At 39.0% G+C, this 24,597-nt stretch overlaps 14 protein-coding genes and 1 non-coding gene across 15 annotated transcripts; 7 read left to right on the top strand and 8 right to left on the bottom strand.

The window, feature by feature from the left end:
• Positions 1-155: 155 nt before the first annotated feature.
• ACS2 (acetate--CoA ligase ACS2) lies at positions 156-2,207 on the top strand (the record flags this gene model as incomplete). Its single annotated transcript, XM_018366740.1, has 1 exon — positions 156-2,207. One exon carries the CDS (start codon positions 156-158, stop codon positions 2,205-2,207), a length of 2,052 nt encoding a protein of 683 aa, XP_018220579.1.
• Positions 2,208-3,069: 862 nt separating this feature from the next.
• Positions 3,070-4,830, top strand: DI49_3677 (uncharacterized protein; the record flags this gene model as incomplete). The annotated part of the gene is made up of 1 exon (XM_018366739.1): positions 3,070-4,830. The coding sequence occupies one exon, from the start codon at positions 3,070-3,072 to the stop codon at positions 4,828-4,830; it is 1,761 nt and encodes a 586-aa protein (XP_018220578.1).
• Positions 4,831-5,067: 237 nt separating this feature from the next.
• On the top strand, positions 5,068-6,075 carry PCD1 (8-oxo-dGTP diphosphatase; the record flags this gene model as incomplete). The annotated part of the gene is made up of 1 exon (XM_018366738.1): positions 5,068-6,075. One exon carries the CDS (start codon positions 5,068-5,070, stop codon positions 6,073-6,075), a length of 1,008 nt encoding a protein of 335 aa, XP_018220577.1.
• A 424-nt stretch (positions 6,076-6,499) lies between these two features.
• Positions 6,500-7,369, bottom strand: STM1 (Stm1p; the record flags this gene model as incomplete). Its single annotated transcript, XM_018366737.1, has 1 exon — positions 6,500-7,369. The coding sequence occupies one exon, from the start codon at positions 7,367-7,369 to the stop codon at positions 6,500-6,502; it is 870 nt and encodes a 289-aa protein (XP_018220576.1).
• A 628-nt stretch (positions 7,370-7,997) lies between these two features.
• GID11 (Gid11p) lies at positions 7,998-10,193 on the top strand (the record flags this gene model as incomplete). The annotated part of the gene is made up of 1 exon (XM_018366736.1): positions 7,998-10,193. One exon carries the CDS (start codon positions 7,998-8,000, stop codon positions 10,191-10,193), a length of 2,196 nt encoding a protein of 731 aa, XP_018220575.1.
• A 219-nt stretch (positions 10,194-10,412) lies between these two features.
• On the bottom strand, positions 10,413-13,172 carry PEP3 (tethering complex subunit PEP3; the record flags this gene model as incomplete). The annotated part of the gene is made up of 1 exon (XM_018366735.1): positions 10,413-13,172. The coding sequence occupies one exon, from the start codon at positions 13,170-13,172 to the stop codon at positions 10,413-10,415; it is 2,760 nt and encodes a 919-aa protein (XP_018220574.1).
• Positions 13,173-13,349: 177 nt separating this feature from the next.
• Positions 13,350-13,649, top strand: SMD3 (mRNA splicing protein SMD3; the record flags this gene model as incomplete). The annotated part of the gene is made up of 1 exon (XM_018366734.1): positions 13,350-13,649. The coding sequence occupies one exon, from the start codon at positions 13,350-13,352 to the stop codon at positions 13,647-13,649; it is 300 nt and encodes a 99-aa protein (XP_018220573.1).
• Positions 13,650-13,754: 105 nt separating this feature from the next.
• Positions 13,755-13,940, bottom strand: DI49_3671 (uncharacterized protein; the record flags this gene model as incomplete). Its single annotated transcript, XM_018366733.1, has 1 exon — positions 13,755-13,940. One exon carries the CDS (start codon positions 13,938-13,940, stop codon positions 13,755-13,757), a length of 186 nt encoding a protein of 61 aa, XP_018220572.1.
• Positions 13,941-14,090: 150 nt separating this feature from the next.
• On the top strand, positions 14,091-14,993 carry SPE4 (spermine synthase; the record flags this gene model as incomplete). Its single annotated transcript, XM_018366732.1, has 1 exon — positions 14,091-14,993. The coding sequence occupies one exon, from the start codon at positions 14,091-14,093 to the stop codon at positions 14,991-14,993; it is 903 nt and encodes a 300-aa protein (XP_018220571.1).
• A 54-nt stretch (positions 14,994-15,047) lies between these two features.
• Positions 15,048-15,653, bottom strand: RMP1 (Rmp1p; the record flags this gene model as incomplete). Its single annotated transcript, XM_018366731.1, has 1 exon — positions 15,048-15,653. The coding sequence occupies one exon, from the start codon at positions 15,651-15,653 to the stop codon at positions 15,048-15,050; it is 606 nt and encodes a 201-aa protein (XP_018220570.1).
• A 149-nt stretch (positions 15,654-15,802) lies between these two features.
• On the top strand, positions 15,803-18,136 carry ACF2 (endo-1,3(4)-beta-glucanase; the record flags this gene model as incomplete). Its single annotated transcript, XM_018366730.1, has 1 exon — positions 15,803-18,136. One exon carries the CDS (start codon positions 15,803-15,805, stop codon positions 18,134-18,136), a length of 2,334 nt encoding a protein of 777 aa, XP_018220569.1.
• A 311-nt stretch (positions 18,137-18,447) lies between these two features.
• Positions 18,448-19,572, bottom strand: DI49_3667 (uncharacterized protein; the record flags this gene model as incomplete). The annotated part of the gene is made up of 1 exon (XM_018366729.1): positions 18,448-19,572. The coding sequence occupies one exon, from the start codon at positions 19,570-19,572 to the stop codon at positions 18,448-18,450; it is 1,125 nt and encodes a 374-aa protein (XP_018220568.1).
• Positions 19,573-19,753: 181 nt separating this feature from the next.
• Positions 19,754-21,817, bottom strand: DPH6 (diphthine--ammonia ligase; the record flags this gene model as incomplete). Its single annotated transcript, XM_018366728.1, has 1 exon — positions 19,754-21,817. One exon carries the CDS (start codon positions 21,815-21,817, stop codon positions 19,754-19,756), a length of 2,064 nt encoding a protein of 687 aa, XP_018220567.1.
• A 133-nt stretch (positions 21,818-21,950) lies between these two features.
• Positions 21,951-22,022, bottom strand: DI49_3665. Its single transcript has one exon. It is a non-coding gene; the product is annotated as a tRNA-Asp (tRNA).
• A 311-nt stretch (positions 22,023-22,333) lies between these two features.
• On the bottom strand, positions 22,334-23,782 carry PUT1 (proline dehydrogenase; the record flags this gene model as incomplete). The annotated part of the gene is made up of 1 exon (XM_018366727.1): positions 22,334-23,782. One exon carries the CDS (start codon positions 23,780-23,782, stop codon positions 22,334-22,336), a length of 1,449 nt encoding a protein of 482 aa, XP_018220566.1.
• Between the last annotated feature and the right edge of the window lie 815 nt (positions 23,783-24,597).

The following is a 24,597-nucleotide window of genomic DNA, read 5'->3' as shown; positions in this document are numbered from 1 at the left end:
CACCGCACGTTTAGCCTGTTCAAACCTTATATATATCTCTACCTTAAAATATTTGTATATATATTCGTAGTCAAATAATTGGATTGAGTATCTCCGCGATTGATAGTTCTTACATAGCATATAACAAAGCAAAGCAAAGCAAATAATAATAAAAGATGACAGTTAAGGAACATAAAGTGGTTCATGAAGCTCACAACGTGGAAGCTCGTAAGGCTCCTCAACATTTTTACAATAGTCAACCGGGCAAGGGTTACGTTACTGATATGCAAAATTATCAAGAGATGTACCAAGAATCTATCAATGACCCTGAAAAGTTCTTCGACAAGATGGCCAAGGAGTATTTGCATTGGGACGCTCCATACTCTAAAGTTCAATCCGGCTCGTTGGACAATGGTGACGTCGCATGGTTTTTAAACGGTAAATTGAATGCTTCTTACAATTGTGTTGACAGACATGCCTTTGCCAATCCAGACAAGCCAGCTTTGATCTATGAGGCTGATGATGAATCTGAAAACAAAATCATCACATTTGGTGAGTTACTAAGAAAGGTTTCTCAGGTTGCCGGTGTCCTAAAAAGTTGGGGCGTTAAAAAAGGTGACACCGTCGCTATATACTTACCAATGATCCCAGAGGCAGTCGTTGCTATGCTGGCTGTTGCTCGTATTGGTGCCATACATTCAGTAGTCTTTGCCGGGTTCTCCGCTGGTTCGTTGAAGGATCGTGTCGTTGACGCAAACTCTAAAGTGGTCATCACTTGTGATGAAGGTAAAAGAGGTGGTAAAACCATCAGTACCAAGAAGATTGTTGATGAAGGTTTGAATGGAGTCGATTTGGTGTCCCGTATCTTGGTCTTCCAAAGAACTGGTACTGAAGGTATTCCAATGAAAGCCGGTAGAGATTTCTGGTGGCACGAAGAGGCTGCTAAGCAAAGAACTTACCTGCCTCCTGTCTCATGTGATGCTGAAGATCCATTATTTTTATTATACACATCCGGTTCCACCGGTTCTCCAAAGGGTGTCGTCCATACCACTGGTGGTTATTTATTGGGTGCTGCTTTAACAACTAGATACGTGTTCGATATTCATCCAGAAGACGTCCTTTTCACTGCAGGTGATGTCGGTTGGATTACTGGTCACACCTATGCCCTATATGGTCCATTGACTTTAGGTACCGCTACAATCATTTTCGAATCCACTCCAGCCTACCCAGATTACGGTAGATACTGGAGAATCATTCAACGTCACAGAGCAACCCATTTCTACGTGGCTCCAACCGCTTTAAGGTTAATTAAACGTGTCGGTGAAGCTGAAATCGCCAAATACGACACTTCCTCATTACGTGTATTAGGTTCTGTCGGTGAACCTATTTCCCCAGACTTATGGGAATGGTACCACGACAAGGTTGGTAACAAGAACTGTGTCGTTTGTGACACTATGTGGCAAACAGAGTCCGGTTCTCACTTGATTGCTCCTTTAGCAGGTGCCGTCCCAACGAAACCCGGTTCTGCCACTGTCCCATTCTTTGGTATTAACGCTTGTATCATCGATCCTGTTACAGGTGTAGAACTAGAAGGTAATGACGTAGAGGGTGTCCTTGCCGTTAAATCTCCATGGCCATCCATGGCCAGATCCGTTTGGAACCACCACGATCGTTACATGGACACATACTTGAAGCCTTATCCTGGTCATTATTTCACAGGTGACGGTGCCGGTAGGGATCACGATGGTTACTACTGGATCAGAGGTAGAGTTGACGACGTTGTAAATGTTTCTGGTCACAGATTATCCACATCAGAAATTGAAGCATCTATTTCTAATCACGAAAACGTCTCAGAAGCTGCTGTCGTCGGTATCCCAGATGAATTGACCGGTCAAACCGTCGTTGCATACGTTTCACTAAAAGATGGCTACCTACAAAATAATGCCGCTGAAGGTGACGCCGAACATATTACCCCAGACAGTTTACGTAGAGAATTGATCTTACAAGTTAGAGGTGAGATTGGTCCTTTTGCTTCACCAAAAACTATCATTCTAGTGAGAGACCTGCCAAAAACAAGATCAGGCAAGATTATGAGAAGAGTCCTAAGAAAAGTTGCTTCTAACGAAGCCGAACAACTAGGTGATTTATCCACTTTGGCCAACTCAGAAGTTGTTCCTGCTATCATTTCTGCTGTGGAAACTCAACTCTTCTCTCAGAAGAAGAAATAAGCTCCAAGCTAGAGAAGTAAAACTTCATCATGAGATACAATTCTGTCCTTTTCTGTTTTCTATTTTCTATTTTTCCACTTTTGCTCTATTCAGTTATAAAAATTATTTATCCGTCAGTTTAATATGAAAGATGTTTTACTGATCAGCTAAAAAGCGAAAATATAAAGACTTTATGCACTTCAAGATATAAGTATATATACACACATATATGATATATCCATTTTCTTTACGCACTTTATTGTATATATAAGTTATATCCAAATACAATCCAGTTATTCATACAAAATTTGCTCCCCTACATTCGTGTAATGAAGATTGAAAAAAAAAGGCTGCGTCTTAGTACGGAGTTCTTTACTCCGAGCAAGGATAAAAAGACATCACCGTTTTAGGAACTATGAATACCTCGAATGGGCAAAGCTAGAGGCAGACTCGAGGAGTTATAGCGAGACTATACTATACTATGTGTCATCTTTAAACTTTTCTAAAACGTCCGGGTTTATATTGCAAAGCGGACTAACTTTTTTTGTTACGGCACTATTTAACACCAAGTTCAGTCAAAAAGACTACAAACGGTGTTATAAATTGCGATTACTATTGTCTTCCCCTGAGGAAAACATACATCGAGCAACAGACTAATTTCTCGTTCCATTTTTCTGGGGTATATTTTCACTACATAAATCGAAGCAGATCTTCGATGAGGAGTGAAGCATATGAGAATATGGGAGAAGCTAGTGCAAGAAAACTATTTGTTGCTTTTTTAGTGTGTGATGATTGATAACATTCATGTAGCCTAAGTGAGGAAAAAGGTTTAACATTTGCACGCACTATAAGAATCCTTTGACATTTCAATAAATGAACCAAGATGTCTCTTACTCTAGGTGCCGCTATCTACATTGCTTTGAAACCAATTTTTAAAATATACACCATTATATTTGTTGGGTTTTTATTGGCTAAGTTTGATATCGTTTCCATGGAAAATTCTAAGGGTATATCAAATATGGTCGTTAATGCAATCTTACCTTGCCTAACATTCAACAAAATTGTAGCCAATATTTCATGGGAGGACATCAAAGAGATCGGAGTGATAATCCTTTCAGCCTTCGTTTTGTTTGTTTTAGGTGCCACAGGTGCTATATTTACGATATTTGTTACAACAGTTCCTAAAAAATTTTTTTGGGGCCTCATATTTGCAGGCTTCTTTCCTAATATATCAGATTTACCTATTGCTTATGTACAGAGCATGGGAAACGGTTCTATATTTACCGCTGACGAAGCTGACAAAGGCGTTGCTTACTCGTGTATCTTTTTATTTATTCAAAGTTTCCTAATGATGAATTTTGGAATGTGGAGGGTAGTCGGACTAGATTTTAGAGATGGAGGAAAACGAGATGGAGAAAATGCTCCTCCAGCTGCAAGTCCTGTTACCGAAGAGTACGAACTTACCGGGGCCTCGAAAATAGAGAATATTGTACGTCCTTTAAACACTTACCAGTCGAAGGAAAAGATAAGTAATAGCGATTTGTCTTTGAATTCAATAGCGACAAATGATATGACATCTCAAGAATCTTACGAAAATCCAAGCGGCTACATCAAGCCTTACAAAGGGGTATCCCTTCGGGCTTCCAATGACGGATCCTTTAAGTCCAAAAATAATCCGCCACACACTGAAATATATAGGACGTCCTCAGCTTTTTCAAGCCCTGGTGCCCTGGAGATGTCGAGAATAAAGGAGAAGTCTTCATTACACGACCTCGCATCCATTCGCAGCAGCCGCGGAAGTTCGAGTTATATGAGGCAAAGAAGACCAGTCGTGAATGAACTCATTTCAAAATATAGCGCTGTTGACAAGATTAAAAAGGGAGAGCTAGATCTGTCAAGACCACTTTCTTTGACGGAAGAAGTTGGTAGTAAAAATGCAAGTATTGGAAATGCGTCCGCCGACACTACCAATGATGAATTCAACAATGAAGAAAACTACACTAGCGACAATAGAAGCGTCAGTGACAAAAAAAGCAATATATCCGCGTTCATAGAAAGGCATAATCTTAAATGGTTACAGTATTTTATTATAAATTGCCTGAGACCAGCATCTCTGGGAGCCATACTAGGCATTTTATGCGCCCTAATTCCCTGGGTGAAGGCATGTTTCGTATCAACATATGTCCATGTTCATAAAGCACCTGACGGAGAGCCCGTATTAAATTTTCTCATGGATTTCACAGAATACATTGGAAATGCGTGTGTTCCATTAGGACTTTTATTGTTGGGCGGTACTTTAGCAAGGTTAGAAATCAAATCACTACCCCCTGGGTTTATAAAATCGGCAATATTAATGACATGCTTTCGGTTAATTGTCATTCCTATTATCGGTGTTCTTTGGGTAAATAAATTGTATTCTATTAAATGGTTAGATACGCCAATTGGGAAGTTCGATATGATCTTGACATGGTCAATGCCTAGTGCCACTGCCCAGGTTTATTTCACGGCCTTTTATACGCCTGCGTGTGGAGAGCATATTCAAATGAACTGTTTATCAGTCTTATTTGTCATACAGTACGCAGTTCTTTTCATCACTGTAGCGTTTGTTGTTACGTACACTTTGAAAGTAGACCTAAAAGTTTAATTGTGCTTACAGGTTTGTAACTCTTTTATAGTATTTGCTTATTTTATATATTCGGTTTTCGAATAATAGATAATATTACTGAATTGCTTTTCTTGAATTTTGGTTGTTTTTTTTGTATGCGGTTACCATTGTATGGAATTCGCGTAAATTTATTCGCTATATGACAATAAGCCTATTGTTAATTTCGGGGGGCTTCACGAAATATTAGAGATCAGAATGACACTAGGTTAAATTAGGATGCTGGGTTCAAAGCAGTTAATAGAAAACTTGGTAAGATTTAAATTTCATAAAACACCATACACACGGAGTTCAATATGGCCATTCAAAAGAAATTCGGCGGTAATAATTTTATTGTTTATTGGCATGAAGGGCGAATTACGTGTTCTCTTAACTAAACGGTCAAGAACATTGAGGAGCTTTTCAGGAGACGTTTCATTCCCTGGAGGTAAGGCTGATTTTTACCGAGAGACGTTTGAGGATGTTGCCAGAAGGGAAGCCGAAGAGGAGATTGGATTACCACATGATTCTGAGATCTTACATAATGAATTTGGAATGAGATTAGAAAATCTAGTCATGGATATGCCGTGCTACCTATCAAGAACATTCTTGAGTGTTAAGCCGATAGTGTGCTTTCTCTACAAGAATAATTTAGATAAAAACGAGGATAAATACAAGGTTCCCTTAGACATCAGTAAGTTTTTTGGTAAACTGAACCCCGGAGAAACATCTTCTTTATTTTCGGTACCATTGAATGATCTAATCGTACATCTATTGCCAAAAGACGATGCGGATGTTAAAAACTACAGGGCGGAATATTTTGAACGTAAAGAGTATAAGCGTAATTGGGGCGGTGTAAAATGGTTAATCATGCATTACCATTTCCATGTAGCCAATAATAACGAAATGCCATGGCTGCAAATTATAGAGGATCTATCAAGCTCAGACGAAGGTGGCCCTGATGGGGACAACGCTATTTTCAAATTCCGGGACCTTTGGGGTTTGACTTGTAAAATACTATTTGACGTATCATGTATTGCTAATGGACTGATGGATGACAAGTTGAGAAAAGAGTTGGGCCATGAAGATTTGATAGTTGGACTGCATGATTATGGTAATCAAATGCAGCTAAATGGAAGAAGTGAGTGGGAGATAGGAATGATAAACGGTGACAGAGATTTAAAGTATAGTGACGTGATACCTGCATATTATATGAAACATTTGATAGGACACCGATCATTATGGTGAACCAACCGACAAATTAATAGCAGTATATTTAACAGAAATTAATAAAGAAAAACACGTGCCAGTTGGCACAGAAGCTGAAATAAAAGAGAAGATATATATATAGTGGATTGTATCGAAGAACTTCATAAATCATGATTGAAGACACGCTACCCGAAGAATAAGAAGAAGGATGTACGTATACCTAAAATAAATGGATAAAGATGTAAATTGAAAGTCATTTATTTTTTTGATGTTTAAAAAAACATAATGATATGTCATATTCTCGATTGGATGTCAACCCAATTTTTTTTTGGTTTGCCAGTATGATCATCTTCACTTGCAAATTATATAGTAAATAACCAATTAAAATAATAATAGTAATAGAAACAGAAAGTAGAAACACTCTTATTGGATTCTTTCAGTTGAAATTATTTATATATAGGGCTTAAGCCAAAGATGGCAAGTTAGAAACGTCGATGTTACGGTTCTTTTGAACAGAGTTAGCAGAGTTAGCAGTGTTGCTGGTGGCAGTGCTGTCATTGCCCTTTCTGGCGGTTCTACCACCACGACGGTTGTTGAAGTTGCCTCTGTTGTTGGTGTTGTTTCTGTCACCGAAGTTCTTTCTGTCACCGAAGTTCTTTCTGTCACCAAAGTTCTTTTTAGAGTTGGCTTCAGCAAAAGTGGCATCGAAGTCCAAGTATTCCTTGGTCTTCAATTGCTTGGATTTGACGTTCTTGACCTTGGTGGCTGGAGCGTAAGCTTCCTTTTCAGCAGCTTCGATCTTTTCAGCGTCTAATTCAACCTTCTTGGCTTCTGGAACCTTGTTAAATTGGTTGCTGGCTTGTTGGTTCAAGTAGTCTTGTAGAGACAATTGAGTGGTCTTTGGCTTACCAGCGTCTTCAGACTCCTCAGCATCTTCAGCAATTTCAGCGGCGGCATCGGCTTGAGCTTCCTTTTCAGCACTCAATTCCTTCTTGTCGTCACCCCAACCTTGGTTAACCTTCTTCTTAGTGTCAGTCTTACCTGTTCTAGAGTGACGGTCAGTGGCCTTTCTAGTGTTAGGCTTCTTGGTCTCGGCAGAGTCAGTGACATCCTTTGATTTGTTGGTTCTTCTACCGGCAGCCTTGTCTTTAATAGCACCTTCGTTACCGGAAGCTCTTGGTCTGTTCTTTCTAGCCTTAGATGGGTCAGCAGATGGAGGTGGAACGTCAGCCTTCTTGGAAGAAGTGCTGCTCTTGACGAGTTCCTTTGGTGGCAAAACCACGACGTCAGCGTCTTCGACGTCGTTACCTAACAAATCAAATGGGTTGGACATTGAGAATAAAAATGTGTATGCTTTCTTGGTTTATTTCTACTTCACCTCTAAAAGAATACTGTGTGGGGTGGAAGAAGAGAAATTTACAAAGAAGTATCCTCTAATATAAAACTACGAAAGAAAGAGAAAAATCTTCTACTGTGAAGCAAGCAAACAAGCAAAACAAGCCAAGGAAGGAAAAAGATCAAAGGGGATATTAACTCAAAACCAAATTACCCAAGGGAAATGCCATTAATTTTTCTACTCAGTTAGGGCTTTCTCTACGCAGCGATGATATCAAATTGAAAAAAATTTCTTTGCGTTGGTGCGAACTTTTGGGAACACTTGCCATTCCAATAATTTCTCATTTTTATCTTTTTAAACGAGATGCACGGTGTTACCCTCATATAGTTCTGGTAGCGCCTTATATTATACGGCTTTAACATATCACGTGAACTTAGACAGTTTCAAAGCGGAGTTTGGTCTTCATTTTTGTACAGATAATAAGGGGATGATGATCAGAAACTCAGGAGGAGATAAATTCTGAATGAAAGATACAACGATTTAACGTGTAAAAGTTTGCTTATTAAGCAATAACGGCAGGATCAGGTCAAGAAGAGAAAATTGCAGCAAACATACACAATAGAGAATGACCATTGATGGTACGGGGCAATCTAAGGAGGCCTTGCAAGATGAACGGTTGAATACCGGGTCTGATAAGATCTATCAGAACTATATGATGCCCGCTTTGGAGCTTTATGATGCGAAGGTTTCTATTAATCACTGGCAATTACGGGATTGTATCAAGCCGAGCTCCTTGAACCAGAGCAAACTGTATTATATCTACGACCATTCGATAAGAGTATTAGATACGGACTCTTCCACCTTAAGGCCTTTAGTAAGGCGGCATCACTCTATCCAACCGAGTAACGCCAGTAAGCACTCCATTTCGAAGACATCCACAAAGGGTAGTAAGGCGACAGGCTCAGTAATCTCGAAAAATTTGCACGTCCCTTCCGAAAAACTGGTGGAATTCAACTTTAAACCAAGATGTTTTACCGAATTAAACGGGTTGACTGTTTGTGGTGGGCTCATTGGCTCTGACGATAAGGGGTTCCCTTCCAACTGGAACCGTTTAGCTCAGGATGCAAATACGTCACTGCCTCCGCCTTCTCAACCGATTAGCATTTCCAAAAATATTAGTTTTCCTATAAACTCCCACTATTCAAATCCCAATATCTGGAAAGGCATTGTGGAATTTTACAATGAAGAAACAGACACTATGATGACATTCACTTTGGGCCAGTTCATTAACAATTGTGTTACTCTTCATAACAAGGCCACGACACAGTTCGATCTTTTTGCTTGTAACAACGATGGGCACCTTTATCAATGCGATGTAAGCAGTAGGGATGTAACATTAGTGAAACGCTATGCTGATTTAAAATTTCCTTTGAACAACGCTTCCTTGTCGCACGATGGCCAAACTATGGTAGTATCTGGTGATTCCAATAAATTTGCTGTTTACAAACAGAATGAATTAACAAGCCAATTTTCCTTACGTTACGATAATAATCCCTCTTGGGGCAGTTCCTCCCATCGCGTCAGAAGAATACCGCGGTTTGCTTTGCCTGATGAATCAGAATGTATTGAAAATGTATATGAAGCGCCAAACTCAGATCACGGGTTTTATAATTGCTTTTCGGAGAACGATTTACAGTTTGCAACTGTATTCCAAAATGGCACTTGCTTAGTCTATGATGTCAGAAATATGGCTACCCCCATGGCAGAAATTAGTTCAACAAGACCGCATTCTCACAACGGTGCATTTAGAGTTTGTAGGTTTAGTTATGGCCTAGATGATTTATTATTCGTCTCGGAACATCAAGGTAGAGTTCATGTTGTAGACACCAGAAACTTCGTTAACCACCAAGTCATTGTAATTCCTGATAAAGTCAACATGGAATACATAAATGAACAGAGAAATAGTTCAAACCCCAGATTTAATATGAACAACAATAACGACAATAATGATAATGACAATAGCAAACACGAATCTCATTTTTCTCAAGGGACAGATTACCGTTCCTTAGCAAGAAGAAGGTTCTCATTGCCTTCTTTGTCAAACATATCAGAACCCTGGATAACAATGGCACAAAGAATCCCTACAAAATATTTAGAACCACAAATTTTACCATTTCCAAAAGTTATGGACAAAATTAGTAACGAATCAATCTTATTTTCTTCGCCACGTAACCCATCAAACGAGACTTCTCATCCAAACAAGAGGCGATGTTCATTTAGAATAAGAAGGGTGTCTACATCGGGTCCAATTACTGACTCTTCTAATGGCCACGTAAATTTGAGCGCGCATACTACTGATTCGACTGCAACTTCATCGTCAAATTCTGCATCCCAAAATTTGATTGACCCTTTGATTCTTTCTCACCAGCAAGCACACAATGATGTTTTTGAAGATGATGAATATTATGAGGCTTATAATGACGTTCATTCAACATACCGTGTTTCTTCGGACTATCCTGGTCTCTCACCAAGAGCTTTTGAAAGTTTCCTAAGACCGCCTTCAACTCCTGACTTACCGTCGGATGATGACAATTTTGCCACAAATAATAGAAATAATAGGGGAACATCAAATTTTTTGAGAAGAGCAGTAGTTTCAACTCAAGAGAATAACGAATTTCTAGAAGAAAACAATATATCAGGTGTTGATTGGGTTGAAGACAGAAACGGTAGTTCTTTGATTATTGGTACGGATTATGGTATTATGAGGTGGAATATCAACTCATGGGCAAGAAGGAGTTTCTCTAGTTACGATTTATGTTAAACTTCTATCTTAGTTTTTTTTTTTTACATTCCCTTTTCATTACGCTCAAAAATACTTACAATTCTTTTATTTTCGTGAATTGTACGTATTATTCATTTTTGCACTCATTTTTGTTCTGTTTTGGCTATTTAGGTAAATACTACTTGAAAAATACTCTAGTCAAATGATATTAATGATATTTATATCGGCCTTCCTCCACTTTTTTATGTGTCAGCTTGATCAGTCATTCCATTTCGCTAACTCTGCTTCATCAATGCGCACTGGCTGATCGATCTTGTTTACGTTAATATCACTGCATAATCCACATTTTTCCACAATAATAGACTCTAAATCATTTAGATTATGCTTGTTCTTGGCTTTTAAAAATTTTTCTATCTTCTGTCTCAAATTATAATCATTTGAGGTTAATATCAACCTGATCAAACAGTTCCAATGGAAACAATGACCACAGGGAAAAACTATGAACTTTTTTATCTGTAAGAACTTCCCACATTCATCACAAGATTTGCCTGGTTCTAAAATTCTGTAAATCTCATTGAATTTGGAAATTTCAGTATTTATCTCCACTTTCAAGTTTTTAGAGTTTATGATGTCTTCTGAGATCTCGTTCATTTTCATGTTGTGATTCTCTAAAAACTTGATTAATTCTTCTTTCAAGTTAGCAATTGTAGTATATTCGTTGAAAAATGGTAAGAGATCTTTGATTGTCAAAACTTCATTAGAATCATTTAAAATTGTCCTAATCAATTGTTTAATGTCAATGTCTTTCATTGAAAGTAATAAATATTTTGCGATTTTCAACCATAACTTTTTTCTGAGTTTATAATCCTCTATAAGAATTTCATCATTCACAATTATTTTACAGTCATCAATCAAATCATTTTTCAAAGCTAAATCAATGGCATCATCGAATAATTTTAGGCGTGTTAAAAGAAAGATGGAAACTTTGGTCTTTTTGTACTTTAATGATAGCCGTAATTGAAAGTTCAGGTCAAATTTATTTTCATTTGACCTCATAAATTTTATCATATCGTTTTCTAATATTGCATCATTTTTCGGGTCTGTAATCATCATGTAAAGAATTGAATTGTATATTATAGGATCGCATGTTCTTGGAACTTCTTTGACACACCATTTCAAGTAAGTTAATGAGTAGTTTTCTGGATATTCCGATGAGCTACTAACGAGTTTGGCGCTATTTTGCCAGTTTGTGAAATACTTTAGAATTGTTGGAACAAACTTGTTTGGGTTCAAATTTCTAAGTTTCATCCACGTTGATATTGTTGCCTCAGGTGAATTTAACAAAAGAATCAAAGAGTACTTATAAACCAGGTCGTTATCGTTTATAGTCAACAGAATTTTTAAGGATTCATACCAATTTCCTTGATCAATCCAATATGACAACAAAAATTTCATGTCGTTGATCAACTTAGCAAAAACCAATAATTCATTTTGCCTATTTTGTCTAGACATTATCTGGTAAACGGTTTCATTATCAAGCGTTTCTAAATGACGCTCTAAAAACTTAGTCAATTCATTTGACTTCTCTTTGAGCATTAAATTCCAATTCAACAAGTTATCTTCATCGACAGACGTAGTCTTGGTAGTGTGCATTTTCAGTTCAATATCGTTTAATTGCTTCATGAAATTCCAAACAATCCAACTTGACAAAACAACTTGTGTTGATTTCCAAGGCACATTTTCCAGCTGTTTTATCAATACTATGTTTAAGTCGTTGTAATCCTTTATTTGTAGAAAATTCAGTGCGATTTCCCCAAAATGTGATAAATCTTTGATAACTCCCAAAGTGTTGGCAGCTGAATGAAAATCTTTAGCAGTGTGGAAAAGATACATTGCCTTTGAAAATTTGATAGCTTCCATTTCTCTGGGCGTCAGGCCCTTTAGAGACAGAGCCTTGTCAAATTTATTATCTCTAACTAACAAGTTCCATATTGAGTTAGACTCATTCTCGATTATTATTTCAAAAACGTTTCTATTGGAAAAACACCAAAATGTTTCCTTTTCCGAATCTCTTACAAGTCCCAGGAATTTTTCATTACTATCAGCAGTGGCACTCGCAAATCGGTGTCTCGGTATAGCTTCATGAAATACGATGTCATTATTCAATTGACTTACCATAGTAACTGTATCATTTCTTAAAAGTAGAATATGGAAGGGAGTCGAAACTATATCTTTAATTAGATGGTCTTTATCGTTGTTATAGTCAGGTAACTCGAAATTGAGAAGAACTTTTGAAGAAGATAAGAATTTCCCCACGTTATCAGATGAAGCAGAATCTTTAGCCGTAAAATTATCTTTTAAATCTCCGAAAACAATCCCACTTGACGTGACCCAGGCAAATAACCCGTTATAAGAATCAAATTTCTTTATTGTGTGATGCTTCAACCTCTCAAATTGCTCAGATTCATCTGGTTGTAGCAAAGGAAGTTTCATTTTCGTTATGTCTTTCCAATATAAAATATTGTCCTTAATAGTTAATAATAAAGAACCTTTCCAATACGCCACACCATCGATACCCCCGGGCAGTTTCTTGTTGTCGTACCATAGTTTTGAGGTAAAGTCCTTGCCAGTCCATTCGATTCGGTACAGCTTGGCCACTTTCTTGGTCCCCATAAGAAAGGTGGTTTCATCAATCCAAAAGAATGAACTAAGATCAAGGTTTTTAATTTTGTTAAATTGAGTGAATTCGCCGTCCTTTAGCAACATATATCTACCGAAGTTGGTTCGAATGAAAATGGCGGTACCCAGGGGAGAAACGTGTACATTCATTATCGATTCTAGTTCCTTATTCAACGGGCATTCAAAGTTATTGACGATAGCTGGGTCTTGTAGATTTATTCTGTAAACCGTTCGCTGTGTGGTTACTACAAGCTGGTCATTGGATACTTGCAAATGGGTGAGTTCTGTATTCCCCGTGAGGAATTGTAACTGTACCTCCTCTATACGTGTTTTCAGCATCTTACTCCTATATTACTTTTTTGTTTTTCTCTTTGAGCCTTTAGCATCTAGGGGATTCCAGGTTTTTAACTTCTTTTGTTTTATAGATTTGATATTTTGAGTTTCTCGAAAAATTCTTGAAGAGCAGTACGAAGAGAAGCAAGACACGAGAAGAGCCACATATTTAAACCGATTAGCATGAGTGGAGTACCGGTAAAACTACTAAATGAAGCACAGGGACATGTCGTCTCCCTCGAGCTGACAACGGGGGCCACTTACCGTGGTAAGCTAGTTGAAAGTGAAGATAGTATGAACGTCCAGCTGAGAGACGTAACAGCTACTGAACCACAGGGAGCTGTAACGCACATGGATCAGGTATTCGTACGCGGGTCTCAGATCAAATTCATAGTTGTTCCAGACCTTTTAAAGAATGCGCCGTTATTCAAAAAGAATTCATCAAGGCCTATGCCCCCAATTAGAGGACCTAAAAGGAGGTGAAAAATACAACTAAAAAATACAATAAGAAACCTTTTCCTTTTCATTATAAGTAAATGTATATACCGGTGTTGTTTATGTAAGAATATGTGTAGATGAATGTATTAGTTATGTGCTGTTCGTAGTCGAGTTTGCTAGTGACGAAGATTCCTTTATCTGTTCGAATTCATTAAGGTCGCTGCGAATCTGAAAATTCATATCCTGCAACTGTGCGAATAACTCCTGGATATCATTTTGCAACTCACGAGCACGTTCTACCGATACTGTGGCCTGTTGTGTCTTTCTATTTTCCATGGCTTTGCTCTGATTTTTTTTCACTGATGGGTCCTCTTCTCTCTAGAGCAACTTCAAAATTTTTCATGTTGCGACTATTTTTCAGCTCAAAAATAAATATCAAAAATCGATGAGGTAGCTGGGATAAAGTGTAAGCATTGGTCGTACAAGATGGTTAACAGTTCAAGTCACCCTTGCATCAAGGATGGATGGTTTAGAGAGATAAGCGACAAAAGTTTTCCAGGCCAGGCCTTCACTTTGGCTGTCGACTCGATACTTTATCAGGCTCAGAGTGAATTTCAGGACATCTTAATCTTTAGCAATAAGGTATATGGTACGGTGCTAGTTCTGGATGGCATAATTCAATGTACAGAGTTTGATGAGTTTGCCTACCAGGAGATGATTACGCATGTCGCCATGTTTGCACATTCCAATCCGAAGCGTGTACTTATTATTGGTGGTGGTGATGGAGGTGTGCTGAGAGAGGTGGCCAAGCACAAGGGCGTAGAAGAGATCACTATGGTGGAGATCGATTCTTCAGTTATTGAGCTATCTCGGAAGTTCCTGCCCACGTTGAGTAATGGCGCTTTTGACGATGAGAGGTTGGATTTGAAACTTTGCGATGGCTTCAAATTCTTAGAAGATATAGGTGAAGCTGGCGCTCAAAAGAAATTCGACGTTATTATCACTGATAGTTCAGACCCTGACGGTCCGGCTGAAGCTTTTTTTCAAGAAAGGTATTTCCAATTGCTACATAATGCTCTAAACCCTGATGGTATTGTCATTATGCAAAGCTCGGAAAACATTTGGTTGAATCTAAATTACCTGCGTGATTTGAAAAACACTGCCAAAAGAGTGTTTCCTAACACAGAATATTGTTATACCATGGTTCCAACGTATACCTCTGGTCAACTAGGTTTGATTGTTTGTAGTAATAATGACAGTATACCGTTAATTGCCCCACAAAGATCGCTTTCTGGACGGGAGCAAGAACAGTTAAAGTACTATAATCCTCAAATACATTCGAGTGCATTTGTTTTGCCTACTTGGGCCGATAAAGTTATCAACAAATAATCACTTGATACTAATACATACTAATACTACTAAGAAATCTATTTACTTGTATATTCAACCAAATATGCCGTCGATGGCTGATTTGTTCTTCTTTTTCTTCTTTTTCTTCTTTTTTTTATCAGTCTCTGGCTCAACAACCTGTATTGGCTCTACATGCTCCCTTTCTCTGACAACGTTGCGGATATCTTCATTGATAGCTTCTCCAAGTTCCTCTCCGTCGTCCATAACAGATTCTTTCTTTCCCTTTATTTTTTTTTTTATAGAGCATCCACACCTTATGAACTCATCATAGCTTAGTTCCCATATTTTCATATATAAGGCTCTCACGTTTGCTAGTAATGCGACTAGTACACAGCCTAGCGTTACAAATTGCCCCAGTGCAATAATACTATTGAAATCCCAGTACCACCTCTTCAACTGCCGAAACAACGCCCTCTGTAATAGTCTGTGCAACTTGACCCACTTGTCATCTCTCATGCATGTCGTTTTTAATCTTGTTGATCCCAGAAGCTCTACTATCTGCCCACAATTTCTTTTTAGCTCGTTGAATGATCCATACCAACTGGCCACTCTATGTTGGTTCTTATTTCTGTGGTTCAGCAGCAATATCAACCGGTACTCTTGTTCTAAGGCTCTTATTACTGCCTTCATATCATACATTCCAGTTGGTTTCTTCGTTTTCTTTTACGTCGCTTTGAGCAGAGTGCTCATCTCTTCAAATGTTTTCTCGATAGTGAAATTTATGAAATTCTCTGTTAAGAGTGTCAACAGGATTATACAAGGTGAATACACAAAAGAACGTATAAGATATGTGGTACGATAGGAAAGCCATTCCGCCACCTCTCCCTAGTAGACCTTGTGGTGCTGCCAACATAGAGCCCCCTCCTATACCACCTCGAAGAAACGTTCAGCCTCCAACCTTTTCCTCTGAAGACCCCTTTAAGTCTCGAGTTGTTAAACCTGTGGCAGAATTGCTGCATTTGTACAAATCCCCCGCCAATGTTCAATCGCTACATGGCGATTTATTTCAGTCACCTATCCTCCCTAGTTTAGGACCTCCTCTCTCAATCTTCAAGAGTGTTCAACATGCGGTTCCCAGGCCCAATACGGGGAATCAGGATAGTGGCCCATTAGAGACAAACAAATTCTATACAAACATTTTACTCGAGGATAATACACAACCAATATGGACACATCCTTATTCCCTTTGGTTTTCGCGTGACCCAGAATTATTTGGTTTGGCCATTAATCATACTTTGGCTTCCCAAAGGGTATTTGACACAACTACTAATCCTCCAAGATTCTTTTTCAATCCTACAAATATAAAATCCTTTGTGTTCAAGGCAAGAGAGTTTAGTTCGGTAGAAGACATCAAGCTTGAATTTCAAGATATGAAACACATGTCCATGCGGTTACTATTGTCCCTCAACGATTCTCAGTTCATAGAATACCCGCTAGTTCAAGGGATGGGCTTCGTTACGGCTATTTATCATGATCTAGTTTTTGAATTGAGAAGTGCTGTTGGTTTTAGGCGCCTAGAGCTTGTTACTACAAATGAGAGGAGTTATAAATACCATATTCAACTCGAAGACAACCGAGTTTGGCCGCTTTACTTGACCTCGCCAAAGTGCTCTTTTCCACAAGATTTTCAGTTATCACTAACTAAAAACAATACGATAACGTCTTCCCATAAAATTGATGGTCTTGTTTGTCAATTGTCAGGGGATTCCGTCCCTGATATAGATTTGGCAGCAGGTTGTTACCCAGTGACTTGCAATTTATCAGGTCAAACTATCAATGAGCAGCTAACAAATTATAGGTTTGATTATTCTGTGGAAGGCCCATCACAGTCGGGCACTACACTAATGTATGCTTTGCCACATCACAAAGCTACATTCTCTTCAGAAATGCAAAAAAGTGAAATCAACTCTAAATTGGATTCCACGGTTAAAGGTGCGATGACTGGTTACCTCACAAACAGCTTTGAAATGGAGGTACAAATACCGAATGAATTGGGATTTGAGCCTGTAGCCCTTTATTTGGATAGAAAATCCAATTATAGCCATGCAACGCTATCTAAAATCCAAGAGGCTGCAATTCAAGAGGTCCGGTCCGGCGATCCTCAACAAGAATCGAACATTGATTCCATGTATTTTTCTGGCAAAATACTAGCAAAATACGCATGGATCCTCTATGTGACACATTATATTCTTCACGATGAAACTTTAACTAGAGAGTTACTAAGTAAACTGATTATCGCAGTAGAGAGATTTATTACGAATGAGCAAGTTTTACCCTTAACTTATGATTCTACATGGAAGGGTATAATTTCCTCAGGTACTTCTAGCCAAGATTTCGGTAATTCCAACTATAATGATCATCATTTCCATTACTCCTATCACGTTATAACTGCGGCCATTATTTCTTTAGTCGATAATGACTTAAATGGAGATACTAACAACCATTCTTGGTTAAGTACCAATAGAGATTGGGTCGAGTGTTTAGTTAGAGATTATTCTGGTGCCGACAGCAATGATCCATACTTTCCTCAATTCAGGTCATTTGATTGGTTCAATGGTCATTCATGGGCTAAAGGTTTATTTCCAAGTGGTGATGGTAAGGATGAAGAATCCACTTCTGAAGATGTGAACTCTTGTTATGCAATAAAATTATGGGGGTTAGCGACTAAAAACTCCAAATTGATTGATATAGCTAACCTACAACTTGGTATCATGAAACATGTTTTTCAGAGTTACTTCCTGTACGAAAATAGTAATACCATTGAGCCTAAAGGATTTATCAGAAATAAGGTTAGCGGTATTCTATTTGAAAATAAAGTTGACCATGCCACATATTTTGGTATGGAGCCACAATATATTCATATGATTCATGCTATTCCTATAACATCTGCATCTTCATGGGTCAGATCGCCAACTTTTGTCAAAGAAGAATGGGAACAAAACATGCAACCGATAATTAATCAAGTCAATGATGGTTGGAAAGGTATAATTATGTTGAATATGGCTCTTCTTGATCCTAAGTTCTCGTATGACTTTTTCAGTCAGCCAAATTTTAATAGAAATTTCTTAGACAATGGACAGAGTTTAACTTGGTCGTTGGCTTATGCAGGTGCCTTCATTTAGGTGCCAATTATGTACTTTCAATAAAACTTGGATAGCATAAGTTTGAAGCTCCATCTACTGTTTAGACGATGTGCAGCAAAATCGAAAAACCAAATATAAATGTACTTATTTCACGCACTCCAGTTGTTATGAAATATCTCTATGGTTAATTGTAGTTTCCCTCCGAAATGAAGCAACTTTTGTGTTGAACATCGTTGAGCGGATCCGTTCTGTACGCTAAGTATCATACTTCCTTTTTAATCTCACATCCTCTTATATTTATTACTACACGTACAGAATATATGCGTTTGTTATTAGCAAGCGTGAGTCTACTAGTCTTCTTCCAGGTGATACTTTTTCGCAATATCGCTAATTCTTTTCAACGACTTGGGTAGTTTTTTATTAGTATTTGGCGCACCAGAGTAGTTTGTATATTGCGGAGGTGGATTTAAGGCACGATCGTTTTGATATGAATTGTTGGACGAATTCGCTTTTATCGTTAAGTTATTGTTGTATCTTGATCGTACATGATCGCTTGAAGGAAGCTTTTGTAAAGTCGAATATACTCTATCACTGTTAAATCTTGATTTGGTGTCAAATACTGTCAAGTTTTTATTAGGTATTGCTTTAGACACTTCATAAGGTCTTTTGTTTGTTTGTAGTGGTCGGGATACTTCGACAAATGTTGGTTTGGACATTGGAGACTTGTGTTTTGTCGTTTTGCTTCGGTTTGACCTCTCTTTAGTCGTTGTTTCGCCGAAAAGCATTGTAGTCTTTGCTTGTTTCGTTTTGGCCTGTCCCACATACTGAATGCTTGCGTCACATAGGCCTCCAACGTTAGAGAAGGATGTTGAATATGGAGTATACCTACTTTTAGCGTTGAACACTGGTGACGTTCTTTTACTCGGTGGCTTATTTTCTAATACATTAGAAGGGTTCGCATTATTCGCAGCATTATTGACATCATTTGCAGTATTGGTATAATCTAAACGGGGGCAAAGTGATTTGTTTTCAACCTTTTTAGCATTTGCATTAGGTTCATTTACTGATATATCAGCTAGAAGGAGCTCTGGGCTAATACGTTGAGCATATTTCAGATGGCCCATTGATTTTTCCGTCACCAGAGTCATATGTTTTGGATGATTCAGCTGTTGCCTCGATGAAATCTTTTCAGGTAAAGGCGTCTTATGAACAGATGGGTTTACATCATAAATAGCGCCTAGATCTTCATAGTCTGTTATGTAAGCTTGTGCGGTAGCTATGGGAATATCAAAATATTCACAACGATTTATAGATGTCTCCGCGCTGGATATTTTCCTAAACTGACTGCGAAAACGACGTTCAGTTACCATTCTATGCCTCATCTCTGCAGGCACCTTAGCGACGCAAATCATCTCTTCTGTAAACTTTAGTAATTTCATAGCCTCATTCCTATAATTGTAATTAGTATTGGACATTTATGGAGTTTTTAGCTTGTAACACCTTAGTTTTGTAAGTGCCCAAATGTTCAATTCTTTTTCTGCTGTGGGTTCCCAGATTGTATTCATAACCTCTTTGAGCGGTGTCTATTTTTCTCCGCCATAAGCGCGATTGGATTGTGTCTATAAAGATAATAAAAATATAAGATACATATGTGAATCATGAACGAACATGTATGCCAAAGCGATGCTCATTACCACGACAGTCAAAAATTCTCTCTACCGGATAATATTCTACGTGTTGGTAAAAAGGAACGTCATCGTCTGGATTATAATAGAGAGTTACTTGAGCCGATTTTGAGGTTTTTTTTAGGACAAGCAATAGCTTCTCTTTTTCATCTACAAATCCTGTAGAGAATTGTTTATGAGATCCAGGCGAAGTGACTGTGATGGTGTGTAAGTCATCAGTATCTAAGTTTAGCTCTTGAATCTTGGGTGAGATGTCGTCCGTTTCCTCGTCATCATCAACTTCGTCTTCTTCTTCTTCTATAACTAATTCCTTACAAGTAATACCACCCCATTCGGCAACAGCACCTCTAGGTAATTCCGAAATCTTTACAATGATTAAACATTCTTTGTCATCGTCCATTTTATCCATCCATAGGTCTGATTCATCACTCATTTGACAGCAGTAAAGCACCCAGGCTTCGCAAGCATTGTGAATGATAGACTCATCTGAAATATAACATGTCATGGACAATTTTCTCTGCGTGTTTATTGTTTTACACAGTGTGTCAAAATGTTGTAAAGCCAGAACTGTTTGATGGAGAGAATCCTGTTGCATTAGCTCCATAGATTGAGGTATAAGTCCGATTTGTCCACTAATAAAACACACTTGGTTTGCATCATCGCTTGACCAGATACCTTGCGAATACGGTCCAATATTACACGGCGCCCAATATGAACGTCCTTGGACATGCAAGCCGCTCTTGTGTTCCTTAACATTATCACCGCTGTYTTTTCTTACTTCAGTATCAATGACCACTGATAGCTGGACATGGCAACCTTCAGGCAAGCATCTGGAGCCTACACATGCTCTTGATGGAGGCAATGGACCGTATTTCGTCACGTCTAAAAACTCATTGTATATCTTATTGATTTTTCCAAAATTAGACATATCTTTGACTAGTAGGGATGATGATAATATATAAGAGCGGGGAATCCCATTGGAGCGTAAAATCTCAGCTAGTTCTGTAAAAATATCTTTACTTTGTTCTTCCACCGTTTTGGATGTACATGATTTTAGGTTTGAGATGTAGAGCTTGTCGTTGATTTTATTGGTTGACGTTCCCATCACTTTCTCTAGTGCTAGGGTTTTTAACTCTCTTTGTCTTGTTTCCGTCTGTCTTTGTTTTAGTACTTGGGATAGTTCTAGCCAGTCATCATGCAAAATCGGAGGTACAGGTAACTTATCCAGTTGAGTCTGTAAAAAATCATCACTTAAAATACGTGGTTGAAATTCCACTTTTAATCTTGCGTTATGGACATCACCGTCATTGGATTTCGCCATATCAGTAAGCTTCAGATATCCATGTTTGAAAAAAGGTGCATCTAAAACCATCGTTTCAAATTCTCCACCTTCCCCACAAATATGGACTTGATAAAGTTGGTTTAGTTTATGTAAAAGTGGTTGAATGATAGGAAGCGACATGCCTAGATGTTTGTCGTTCAATCCGATTGCGGCCACTTTGATGATCCTAGCGTCGAACTTATTTCCCGAACTAGTAGCGCTTTCAACATCGTTAACGTCTTTGGACATGAAACACATTTCACTCATCAATTCAGCTTGATCTCTTTGCCATAAATAACTTAACACTACAAGACCTAATCTGGAACAGACATTTTCGACCCTGGTTCTCTGATAAGATGACAGAATGGCGCCTACGCTAACAGCTTCTAAATCTGGGAGTTGATCTTTGACAGTTTTCAGTAGTTGATACAGCTCTTCGATTTCATCATCCTGAGTGGCTGAATAATTCAGTTCCACATTTTTAGAACTGTTAGATAGTATATGCCGTCTGAATAATGGAACACCAATACATTCGGAGTAGTTATCAATGAGATCGTGTCCCACAGTTTGGAACATGAAAGAATCTAACTCTTGCTTGTCCGATTCCTTTGGATATAGATTTCCTAGTGCAATTAACTCATGATCGTTTTTCAAACAGTGAAAAATATTGTAGAATGAGTCCTTCCCACCTGATATGAGCGCTAGAAACTTCATAGCTCAAATCTGCAAGTGGTTGAGGTATGAGGGGTGTTGTTCAATTGATAGTGATATCAGTTGGTGCGGTCATTGACCCTCTTTTGTTTGAAAAGGTGATGCTTTAAATTTTTTTGAAGGAAAAAAAAAAAATCTCCGCGACGGGGAATTGAACCCCGATCTGGCACGCGACAAGCGCCCATTCTGACCATTAAACTATCACGGATAAGAAACTTTCTGAAAATTTGGGCGTTTAGCTTATGCCTTGCGTCCTTTTGTTTGTTCTTTTATCAGAAGCGCTACAAGCCCAACTCAAGACCAACTCGATACCAGGGGATGCTGCGCCATCTTATGCCGTACAATGCATCCACTTAAGTGAAAAGGTTCTTTAATAAATTAATATTATTATTATCATTATTGTTTATATATTAGTATATATATTTGTATATGTAAATAAAATTAGAAGATCAGAATTATGTATGCATACTTTTTTTTCAGTTTTTGCTTTGTTACTTGATGTATTTTGAGATAGGGTTTTCATAGGCCTAATCTTTTGGGAATCGACTTTGCTATTGCCTTGATTAATGGCCAGCCATTATCAGATCTCACAGCATCTCCATTTTCTTGTAATCTTCTTAGAAGGTAGTCCTTGGTTTCCAAAGGTGGACCCCATGGAACATACTTGATGATGTTCTTGGCGCCATGGTTAGTGATCAGGTCATGGGTGACGTTGTCGGCCATACCTAACAGTTGACCCAAGACGATGTTTGATTTGGCATACGAGTTATCTTGGGTAGATTTTAGCAAATTGGTTACGAGCATTTGGGATTGATAGTTGTGAGAGGCTACGACCAAGTGACCATAGTAAGAATCCTCGCCGTTGATAATCAAGTCATTGACGACTTGAGTGATTATACGGTCGTAGTTTTCGTCGGTACCGTTCTTTTCACCAAAAATGATTTGGTTACGGTTATTTTCTGAATGAATATAAGCACCACGAACCAATTTCAACCCAAGTTTATAGTTGTTTTCTTGGGCCAACTTCAATTCGTGCAATAGATGATCACCGGAGTCCCTTAGGTACAGTTGCCACGTACCGATGCATGAGACTAGTCTGGATGAAACAGGGTTGAATTTCTGGAAAAGGATTCTTTGTAATTCGTAAACCCCGTTTTCTTGCAAGTCATATTTCTCAGCATCGATGGTAGAGACCAAGAAGGGGGCCTTTCTTTCAGGGTACTTCTTTAGCAAAGCCTGGTTCAAGTCGAAGATCTCCTTTGTAATCTTGGAACAGTTATCGATCAGTTGGTCTCTTTGAGTCTTGAATGCAGGGTTGCTGAAATTGAACAACACTTCGTGAGGGTTGTCTACCAAAGCAGAAGGCTTCAAAGCGATGTAACCGGGGGCGATGTCATTAACGGACTTGGTTCCGGAGTCCAGTTGGCGGACGATGTTGGGCAGTAGAATGTTGTGGACGGACCTGATAGTTTCGTCAACGATGTGGTCGACTGGGGTACTGTTCAAACTCTTGGTACCCTCCGAGTTTTCGATGGTGAGCGAAAGCATCATGTTGGAAATGCCCCTCTTTTGTAGGCGCTCACCACACTCGATGACCTCTTTGAAGTTTTCACCACCACAGTACAGAGAGGAGACAAAGAGCTTTATTATGGGCATAGGAATGTAGGGGAAAAACTTGATGATCGTGTTGAGGAAGAAGCTGTTCAATGTGGCAACACCGATGCATCCAAGCTGAAACAACTCCTTCTTGGGGAGCGTTTGCAGAAAGTTGACCGAGTTGGGGGGAGCCAACACGCTGTTGCCGTTGGTGGTGCCGGCAGCCGGGGTGTCGACCATCAGGTTAGCGGCCGTGTTGGAGTGCGATGGGGTCTTTGACACATAGGACCTCTTCAACAAAGGGTAGCATGCCGAGGGCAGGCGGGACTTGGTAAGTAGCAGGGAGCTTTTAGAAGCTAACATTAGTTGCATGCGTAGAACTTAGTGCTATGTAGCGATGACTATATGTACAAGTACAAAACAAAAATAACAAAAAGACGAAATAAAAGAAAGAGAGAAAGAAACTAAGAGTTGGAAATTTTGTGTTTGAACCCCAACTGGTCTTATATATCAACGCAGGAGGGGGAGGGAAATCAAATGGCACTATAGGCCTCTTTAGATAGTAGTAGTAGTAGATAAAATTTAAAAAAAGTACAATAATGGATGATAAGGGAAAGTAGCGCCATTCGTGACATGAATTGTTTACCAAATCTTGAGTGATATGCTTTCGGGATGCGAAGCCCGAGGGCGATAAGCGGGAACCCATAGCCGAAAGAAATGCCAGACAAAAGAACCGATGGAACCAACGGAAGGAGCGAGCGAGAAGGTCCCTTCTGACGCGGATAAATTATGTGTCCGTCCGTGGTCCCTGCGCGATTTTTTTTTTCCGTGTCCCGGGTACGCGTATCAGCCACACCCATTCAATTTAGATAGATAACCATTTCAGCAGCCGATTTTCATGTAGTGCGGATCGGATCAGGTCCGCGTCGTCGATTTCGTCCCGTTCGGGTTCGCTTCCACTTTCACTTGCAGTAACATCATCGTCGTGATCGGGGACCTGATCGTGGTGCCGKGGGGGKGGGGGTGGATCCCGTCTTGATAGCTGACTCTGCAGAAACAAGCGCGCCATTTCCCTGGTGCGGAACAACTTGCCCTCGCGCGGGTAGTCCAGCTCCCACTTGCGCAGCGTTTGCGCGACGCACCGCGGAAGCACGTGCAGGTCACGTGCGCGCGCCTCCGTGCACAGT

This window comes from Saccharomyces eubayanus, chromosome XII, assembly GCF_001298625.1.
Source record: "Saccharomyces eubayanus strain FM1318 chromosome XII, whole genome shotgun sequence".
Lineage (NCBI taxonomy): Eukaryota > Fungi > Ascomycota > Saccharomycetes > Saccharomycetales > Saccharomycetaceae > Saccharomyces > Saccharomyces eubayanus.
Note: the sequence above shows the minus strand (reverse complement) of the source record. Positions and strands in the feature narration are given on the sequence as shown.